This window comes from Xiphias gladius, chromosome 6 (genome assembly GCF_016859285.1).
Source record: "Xiphias gladius isolate SHS-SW01 ecotype Sanya breed wild chromosome 6, ASM1685928v1, whole genome shotgun sequence".
NCBI lineage: Eukaryota > Metazoa > Chordata > Actinopteri > Istiophoriformes > Xiphiidae > Xiphias > Xiphias gladius.
The window spans coordinates 24,273,564-24,282,812 of NC_053405.1; the positions used below are offsets into that span (position 1 = coordinate 24,273,564).

General features: G+C 43.4%; 2 protein-coding genes across 5 annotated transcripts in view; one reads left to right on the plus strand and one right to left on the minus strand.

Moving 5' to 3' along the window:
- Positions 1–1,521, plus strand: part of wwc3 (WWC family member 3) — a 32,074-nt gene extending 30,553 nt beyond the window's left edge. For both annotated transcript variants that reach the window (XM_040129382.1, XM_040129383.1), the window contains one exon: positions 738–1,521. In XM_040129382.1, the coding sequence (XP_039985316.1) occupies positions 738–804 (67 nt within the window). In that variant the 3' untranslated portion in view covers positions 805–1,521. The remainder of the gene's footprint in view (positions 1–737) is intronic.
- Positions 1,503–9,249, minus strand: traf3ip2l (TRAF3 interacting protein 2-like). 3 transcript variants are annotated; one of them, XM_040129388.1, is made up of 10 exons: positions 8,967–9,249; positions 7,883–7,970; positions 6,982–7,661; positions 6,796–6,838; positions 6,603–6,667; positions 6,410–6,507; positions 4,411–4,479; positions 4,054–4,170; positions 3,876–3,950; positions 1,503–3,633 (listed from the first exon to the last, which is right to left on the minus strand). In XM_040129388.1, the coding sequence occupies exons 2-10, from the start codon at positions 7,942–7,944 to the stop codon at positions 3,487–3,489; spliced, it is 1,356 nt and encodes a 451-aa protein (XP_039985322.1). In that variant the 5' UTR covers positions 7,945–7,970; positions 8,967–9,249; the 3' UTR covers positions 1,503–3,486. The 3 variants fall into 3 exon arrangements, with proteins under 3 accessions (XP_039985322.1, XP_039985323.1, XP_039985321.1); XM_040129389.1 differs by having other exon boundaries at positions 3,910–3,950; positions 7,883–7,978; XM_040129387.1 differs by having other exon boundaries at positions 7,883–7,978.

A 9,249-nucleotide genomic window follows, 5' to 3' on the forward strand; every position in this document is an offset into this window, starting at 1 on the left:
GCAGGACCGTTGGTCTCCACCCACACCCCCTCACCCGCTTTCTTAGATCAAAGTTTTTACCAACTGGGGGATTTTGCAACCTGCATTGTGTAAGGCTGTGTTTGCTTGCCAGCACTCACCTTCTGCCCTGCCTTTGCTGGCGCTTTGCTGCGCTTGTTAGCACGTTACCACCACCTGTCAATCGGCGAAATAGTGGGAAACTGATTCCAGGAGTCTGTATTTGCATCCTTATGCCCGTGCACGAGGACAAACAGAACAGTGCGCTTTGTATTACACTGGTACCCTCTCCATTCAAATGTGTGACGTAGAAAATACATAGTTTTCTCCTCAAAAATAATACAACCCACTTTTTGAAATGTCATTTCCAGCAAAAAATATCAATTTAAATTCAGGCAATAATGATGTATGATGACCAACGCTAGCTAGTTTGCTAATATGCAGAGAAAAGAGAGATTTTGACATAAAAACTCTCAAAAGTGTTTTTCTGAGATATAGTTGGCAGATACCAAGAGATAACTGCTCACACAGAGACACAGGATTAGAACCTTGAAAATGTATTTTTTTATTTCACTGTGTGTTCATATCTCATGCATTAAGAAAATGATGTTGGCATCAAAGACATGAAATTCCTTATTTTGTATGCTTTTGCTGGGTAACATCCTTTATTTTACATAATAAAACAGTTGTGTGTAAAATAAATAAATAAAAAATAAAGTTTTGTTTTCTTTCGTCTGCAGAGAGAAGATGGCTTTTTTCACAAGACCAAGGTTCAACATACCTCCTTTGCCAGCTGACGATGTATGAGAGCTTGCCTCTGTATTATGTGACTAAACATGAAGTATTTGTCAATTTTTTTCTCATGAAGTACAAAGCTCTTTCTACCAAGGACACGGGCGGGGTGGCACGCAGCTGATGTTGAAGATTAGAAGGTTTCACATTTTCAGAAGTGTTTGTGCGGCTATTCTAAACATGAACACACTAGATACACAGTTATTGACAACAGCACAACTGTTCATTTCCTTTTTGGGGAAGATGCCTTTCTTAAGGAAACAGTATCTCTTTACTATTGTATGAGTTACTTCTGTTGTTTGTGCTTACAAAAAGGCTGGAAGACGGGAACAAAGTCGGTTTGGACAAATTCACTGTACTGTAACTTATTTTATAGTACTTTTCCTTGAAGGAAATTAAAAAAAAAAAAAACGCTTCCTGCTTTTTAAGTGTATTTTGTAGCTTTGAACAAATAGCACTTCAGTGTTTTTACATACAGTAAAATGGAACTATTGTCTGATTTTTGTTTTCTGTAACCTAATTCTTAAAAGTTATTTACATAAAATGTCACTTTGTAATCCACTTTTATTACTGATGTCATTGTCCCTTTGTTATGTTATTAAAATTAATATTATTTCATGTACTTTTCAATATATGGATGAATATATGAAACACTGTATTCAGATTTTTTTATGATGTCTGTATGAACATCTGCAGTGTTACCTCTTGTGAAGATAAAACCATTAAACCACGTCTTGACGCTTGGGTTTTTATCAGTTACCTTTCACATGCAGGTGAAACACGATATATTTGATGTTTAGCCTGTGCTCTGATGAAGGGGATGTCACACTCTGCTCACACAGACATTTTCTTTAAAGGTGTCAAATGTTACACGTGATTCTTCTGCAACCACAAATGGGTTGTGACGAGTGATGACCCATTTGAGTCTAAACCTGCCAATTCTCGAGAAGCCCGACGACGCACCAGGCAAGGAGCTGTGTCAGCTAGTTATTGACACAACATCCTGTTTGAGCCTTCCCACATAAGCCACCAGATGCCGGGGGGGGGTAGACTGTCACTCTGTTGTAGCTCTACTTCTCTGATCTCAGGCTGAGTTCAGCAGCTCAGCTGGATCACTGATGGGGTACAAACTGTCCAGTTCTGTAATTTTAAAAAAAATCTGTAACTAATAGAAAAGCAAGCCTAAACCGTCCCATTCTCATGGCTTTTTCCCAAACAGAAAAATGCAGCTCACTATTTGAAAAATGCTGACAAAGCCCCACAGGCAAACCAGTCTCAGGTCTCTGCTTGTCTCTGGTTTACTGTCAAGTTTGGAGCCAGCTTCACGTACACTTCATGTTTCCCAGATGAGACATCAGTGCAGGGTTAAGTTTATGATGCAGGCCAAAACACTATTCACCTGCAAGCACACCTTTCAATACTACAATTTTGTTTCAATTATTATTTTTGACATGTAGTTTTAAAACAAATCCACCAAGAATGGGTCCAGTGCAGAAATAAAATTAAAAATAAAAATATCTGTAACATCAACTTTTGTCTGTTTGACCATTTCATCAAGTAAAAATGTACTTTATTGACTACAAAGACACTTTTTGCCTGTTTTAGTCCATTTTTTACAAATACAGACACTGTGTACTTCACATTATTACATATTGTACCACATTGGTTTCAAGGGTTTCATTAGTTTCCAGACCCTGAAAAGCCCATACACTTGAAATAGGTACTTCAAGTTCCTGTGGTTTACCAGTGAATGGGCAAAAACAATGTGTTGAAAGTCAGCACCTTATTAACCAGTAAAAACCACCTTCCTATGATAAAGATAAATTGCAAATGGTGCTGAAAAAATAAATAGTCTAGTTTTTACCATAATTTAATATTAGATGAGAAGAGATTGACTTGGTGTACAAGACAAAAATATATATATATATATTGAAACACTGTAAACAAATCTAAATCTTGCCTGTATTTAAACAATACCTACCTTGCACCAAGTGGCAAAGAGAGCAGAGTGGATTATGTTTTTTTACGCTGCACTGACTATTTTCTCATCAAAACACAACACTAACTCCATCCATCCTGTTTGCATTAGATAGTCACTGCAATAAGAGAGACAATATGACCGAGGCAGTGTGTACCAGGGAGAACATCTGTCACTGTTTACATATCAAATGAAAATCCTGCAGGTCTACTGTAAATACACAGCCATCAGACTATTCATCATATCTGTTCTATATTCAATTATATTACACCTGCAAGTGTGAGTCCCAATAAAATATGAAAAATCTTTCATTTGCGAGGATATGTGTTCAAATGATGTGATCCATGAATTCTGAACTATGTTTTTTATAGAAAGAAACACTGTAATTTTAGGCTGTAGAATTAATTAAGTTGGAGTAGCACCAGTAAACATCACTCGTGGTGTGGCAGCAGGTGGAGGGGGTTGAGGCCAAGAAGCTTGTTAAAAAAGTCTGTATGTCTAAATTTCACAACAACAGTGGCACTTTTCCGAGCATCTTTAGGAATTTAAAAGAACTAATGACGCTTGTGCAAAAATATCCCCGGAGAAAGGTTACAGCAACTTACATTCTCTACGCAGTCACACAAGTAAAATAAAACCTCCTGCACACGTATCCCCGTTCACCTCGCAAGTCACCAGTAGCTGCGAAAGCTTTGGATTTCAGTCCAGGTCTGAGGTTTCTATATGGGGATGGAAACAATGGTTGGCAGCTCCCCGATCGGAGGCGGATTATACTTCTCGACCCTCATGAGGCGCCGCAGAATGTCATCCCGATCACGCGGCCATCCGTACACGTTTGTGTTTTGGAGCCAGTTAGGGACGTGACACTGTGATCATTTAGAAAAAAACAAAACACACACACACACACACACAGCAGAACAAGCAGATTATGAAACTGTTGAGGTTTTGGGCAAAATCCTTGTGTTACTATGACTGCGTACGTGTGTACGGTTTGTGTTTCACACCATAAAAAAAACTGCATAACCACACACTTAGAGGGAGCAGATGGAGCTTGGCACAGTAGATATTACACACATTCTCTTCTCCTGTCATGCAGCATGAAACTAACCTTTTTAGCCCCAGGGAACAAAATGGGAATGAACCTGAAATTCTTGCTTCCATTCTGAATGAACTCATTTTGGAGCTGATGATGACACAGAAAGAAAAAAACAAGAAAGAATGAAAAATCATAGGAAAGCTCAACAGATTTGAACGTGACTATCTCAGGAGTGATGGAGGACTCTGACCTGTTTGTGTATGTAGACGGTGTTGAAGGTCCTCTCGTCGTTCTCCAGGCCGACAGGGCAGGCTGTCACCGTCTCATAGTACTTGGGGCTGATGATGATGATGATCAGGTACTCTTTCTGGGTGAGGGGACAACATAACCGTGACTGCTTGTCAATAGACCGACCTGTTCAGTGAGCCGTTTTCATTCTTGCGCTACAGTCAAACCACTTGTACGTGTTCCCTCTTGCAGAAACAAAGAGCTCAAGATGATGCAACACTCTCCCCCCTTTGCCACTTTATAACAACGGTGTTTTCAGGGGTTTACCTTCTCATTTGTATCAATTTTTATGAATTTAGAAAAATCTCATTGAATTTACCTCACTGAGGTACCGCTCCATGAAGTCTATCTTGCTTATACTCCTGAACTGCTGCTCGAAAATGTCAATCTGAAACAGACATCAGTCAGAAAGTTTACAACAGGAAGATCCCCGCTGCCCTACGAAGCCAAAATGCAGTAACTACATTCAGCATACAACATATCTGAGCGCACCCCTGATCAATATCTCTGCAATGTTAACTAACTACAAATCTTGTCCATTCCAAATAATTGTATTTGTTTTTGGACAATTCATTTGAAATGTTTGACTAATTAAACCATGATGAAAGGTCCATATTAAAGAACCAACTGCGACCGTTTTTGATGACAGATTCGATCCTCCTGGGCATGGATGATAGTCCTGCACAAAACCTGTGGAGAGATGTTCTGCCGTTCTTCACAGACGCCTCTTTTCAGCTGCTCTTTGCTGGAGGGGTTTGTTACTCTACCCTCTGCTTTAAAATAGTCCAGAGATGTTCTATTGGATTTAAGTCAGGGGACAGACTCGGCCAAGTCACGGTTTTCACATCTTTGTCCTTTAAAAACGCGTGGGATTTTGGCAGCCGGGACACTGGGAGTCCTGTTTTCGTACAGTATCTGGGTACACAAACCTGCGTTCATAGTGCCGTCTGCTGTATAAATGTCAGCTATGAAGGCAGTCACTGAAACACAGATTTTTAGAGAAACCTCGTGCCGAGTAAGAAGCACTACCCGTCTGCTTTTCAATGCAAGGTTGCATAGGTTATGAATTGCGTGGCCACTGCGTCTTCTGTTATCGGTAGTGCGGCTCTTCCTGCTCCTCGCAACCACTGCGGCAACTGTTTTTTAGCTCATGTTCAGTATCATACTGATGCTCTCGTTCCCTCTCCCATCTTTATGAGGTCTCACAGTCCAGTTTCTTTACTTGCATTTTCATTACCAAAAGGATCCATGGTGCGTTAGACACAACTCGGGCCATAAGTGAGAAAGCTGTGGTGTTCACAAGTTCTTTAATAACCTTTAATAACCTTGCAGTTAGCCTTCACCAGAAATCACAGCGAAACTCACTTCTGTTGCACTGAGGTTGTACATTAGGGCCTGTATTTTCAATGAAGTCTATGCAACCTGTTTGTTTTTAAATAATGCGTTAACGTTTTATTGATATCGCTCAGGGGGGCACTCACTTTTGTTGTACACTGTATTTAGTGCTCAGTCAAAATTTAGTTAAGACCAAAACAAGGCTTGTTGACATTTATTTTAGCACACAATATACGACATGTTTGTTTCTTTTTTATGCCTTGGAAAAGTAGAATTCCAAAGCAAACAGCGAGTTAAATGTGTAGGTGCAACAAACCAGTCAACTAAAGCAAGAGCAGCCAAAGCTTAAAGCTTAAAGCTAGCCAGAGATAGCCACAGCTAGCCTTGACTAAGGCCCCTTAACTGCTATAAGTATAGCAGTTTCCGTGAAGTAATATCTTGGCAATGTAGCTGCTGTCCCACATAAATGAGGCAGTCATGGAGAATCAAAACAGCCAGACCAGTCCTGCTAACTCGTCGAACGTCGGTTCAGTAGAGCAGCAGTCACTGCCACAACCGAATTCACAGTTTGATGTGGTCACCCACTTGATGAAACGCACTACGGGGAAATGAATTTGTAACTTTTGTTTAGATTTTTATAAAATGCTAGATGGAAATTTTTTTGGGTGTTTGTGGATACTGTTTTGATGCTTGGGTTTTCCCCCAACAGCCCCTGAAGTTTTCACAAAGGTTCACGTAAATGGCTTTTTTGTCATAAAATTTAAAAAAAAAAGCCCAAAAAGACGTAGAATAAAGGAAACGTTCTGTCTATCTGTTATAATTTACCCTGTCGGCCTGAAATTCTTAACCCTTTTTTCTCAACTTGAGCTCCTCTGGAGTCCCTGCTCTCTACCGTTGCAGGACAGTACAAGTCTTTACTAAACAGTTCCTGCGCTAAAACTCGAAAAAAAAGAACAAAAAAAACCATTAACCCCTGTACGTACATGTGTATCAAAGCCGTTGTGTCGCAGCAGAGCAACAAAGTTGATGATCTCGTTGACATGCTTGTCGTTGTCAGCTTCGTAAGTGACAAAGACCCTCCCTGCATTCGAAAGGAATGAATATAAGTGATGAAGGGAGTTGGCAGCGGCTCGGTCAGTGACCTGATCATCTCCAGATGCTGGGGTCAACACTTACTCTGCTCCAGAGGAAGCAGCGTGCTGTACAGCGGGTGCTTCTCTCTGGCTGGAGCGTTGTGGTCACTGCGTCGAGTGAAAGATCATTTTTAATTACAGCGAGAAACATGCAACACGTACTGTGGGACTCAGAGAGGTCTAGAGTGACACAGAATTATAATAGTAATAATAATAATAATAGTAAAAGAACTCGCATCGGTGTGTATCCAGCTCCAGGAAGTCTGCAGTCACCTGGATCTGAAGCAGTAAAAGATAGAATTATGGGCTTAGGATGCTGTAGCATGATGTAAAGAACCGTAATTTACTGCTCATGACATTCTTTGTGACTGACGTAGAGTATGAGCCTGTGTCAGGTTTGATAAACAGTTCAACGGACTTACGGTACGGGCTGTATGCTGGGTGGTACTGAGGCCTGGGGTGTTTGTGGACCATAAGCCCCCCGTTGAAGGTGTCTGCGGGGCACTGGGCGCAGCAGGCAGCTCCCCGGGGCGCGCATGAGTACGGAGACAAGGTATGGTGGCACAGGTCGGCCAAAGGCAGGTTGGAGTGCAAAGAGAGCGGCTGCTCTAGGATGCTCATACTGGTGCTGTGTCTGCTGGGGAGGGACAGGAACTTCAACCTGGAGTGGCAGCTCTCCCCAGAACCGCTGGGGTAAGCTTTCTGGCTCATATAGGACGGCAGGCTGTTGGGATAGCCCGACCAGCCGCTGGCGAAGCTCGGGTGCGGCCACGGCCCTTCTGCCTGGCTGGGGAATGGAGTGGGCTGACCGTACCCAGCCGGCAAGCTGCCAGGCGGCTGGTAGGAGCCGTAGCCCGGGCCAGGTTGGGGGAGAGTGCGGTTGTGTTTGTGCTCCCGCTCCGTGTCCAGCCTCTGTCTGCCGAAGCGTGAGTCATCAGCGAGGCTGGCGTGCTGTGGAAGAGGGCGGCGGCCATCATGTTTTGGGGTGGAGTCCAGCCCGTGGACGGCCCTGGTGTCTCGTTCCTCTGTGCTCATGGTCTCATCGTCCTCTTCGGGCGTGTTGTGGGGGCTGCTCAGGTATCTGCCCGCCTGGCTGACGTGACTGTGAGCAAGCAAGACATTTTGTCACATCATAATGGAGGCGAATCGTTGTTCAAAACCACCAAGATCTGGTGGCACTGCTATGTCACATCTTCTCACGTGTAACAGTGTGCTGTTTTTTGGGTTTAAAAAAAAAATCTTTCTGCATGAACACACAGCATTAAAAAACATGGCAAAATTGGGTTGTGTACCGTCTAACAGCCCCTTCCTTGTCATGCTCACCTATTTGGTGCTGAAGCCGAGTAGAGTGAAGTGGGCAGCATCGTATGGCCTCTTCCTGACATCCATGTGTGTGTGGTTTCCGACGCACCTGAAATTCTGTCAAAGACAGGTGTCATTTTTTTTTTTTTTTTTTTTTGGAACAACACCGAACAAACCTGGCCCGGCAAAAATGTCTGACTTAGAGCACAGCAGCTTCACCGCACAGGCAGCCTGGCTGGCACTTCAGAGATTCATAAAGGACACGTTCTTGTAACAGCCCACACTTGCGCTGCTGCCTCGCATGGGTCGTATGCGAGCTCCTTTAGATTATGACAGTGTCTCTCCCACACGGGGGACTTTTCTCTAAATGTCTGGTGGTTAATAGCTCCGGAGATAAATGAGCACCTGCAGTATGTGGGAATGAAAGAATGATGCCTCGCACTTGAGGTGGAAAATCAAACCACAAAACTTCCAAGTGATAAAAAAAAAAAACGTGTCTCAGGATTTCCTGAATAATGGCAGGGTTGATAAAAGATGGTGAAAAAAAAAAAAAAAAAACCAACTATATCCTCGCATATACACACACCAAGAGATCCATATTCTCCACATGGGGTAAAAGCATTGAAATGCCCGTGACTGGTACCGGTGAATCGCAACGGTGACACCGCAGCCCCGGCAGTTCCCGTAAATGGAAACACACACACACACACACACACACAGTCAAAGCCTTTTTGTGGTCGCGCACACGTCCTGTCCTCTGCACTTTCCGCTGAGACATGTCTCCCGTCTTCCTCTTAGTTCGTGCCGACTGTCGTGCACTTTTTTAAAAACACACGGGCGGAGAGAAATAGGCCCCCGCGCAACACGCAGAGCACCGCCGGCGTTGTTCTACAGCGAGGGGCCCACGCAGCATCTTTTCACCGCAGTTAACGAGTTGTCCCCAAGTTCAAGGTCAACCAAAAAAAAAAAAAAGGGGGGGGGGGGTAAAATGAAGGTTTGTTCAGGGCGGCTGAAGTACGCGCAAGCCTCCAACGGCGCATTTCAATGCACGTTACTTGTCAAAGGGAACGATGAGCCCACGTGTAACTGGTCCGCGTTAACTCACCGTCGCTGCTTCCAGTCCCCAGGTCTCCTCCAGGTAGCTCTGCCTCCTCCGGGTCCACAAAGTCTGGCCTCACAAGTTTACCTTCGAGCTCAAGCAGGCTCGACTTTTAGTCACAGTCACATTAACAGTTGTCTCTTTTTTTTTTCCTTTTCTTTTTTTGTCGCCTCCCCATGAAAGATGAAAAAGTCTTGACGCAGAGGACAAGTTTATTATATGGCTCGCCCCTCGGCAGCACCGCCCCGCTGAGAAACTCCACCTTCAACCTACCTTGCTTGTGTGTGTG

Bases quoted from the DNA above. Each gene is read 5' to 3' on its own strand.
- traf3ip2l (XM_040129388.1), bottom strand. From the start codon at position 7,944: ATGTCAGGAAGAGGCCATACGATGCTGCCCACTTCACTCTACTCGGCT. The intron at 6,839-6,981 runs GTAAGTCCGTTG...TTACTGCTTCAG, and splicing joins CCCAGCATACAGCCCGTACC to ATCCAGGTGACTGCAGACTT. The intron at 6,508-6,602 runs GTAAGTGTTGAC...TTTCGAATGCAG, and splicing joins GCTGCTTCCTCTGGAGCAGA to GGAGGGTCTTTGTCACTTAC.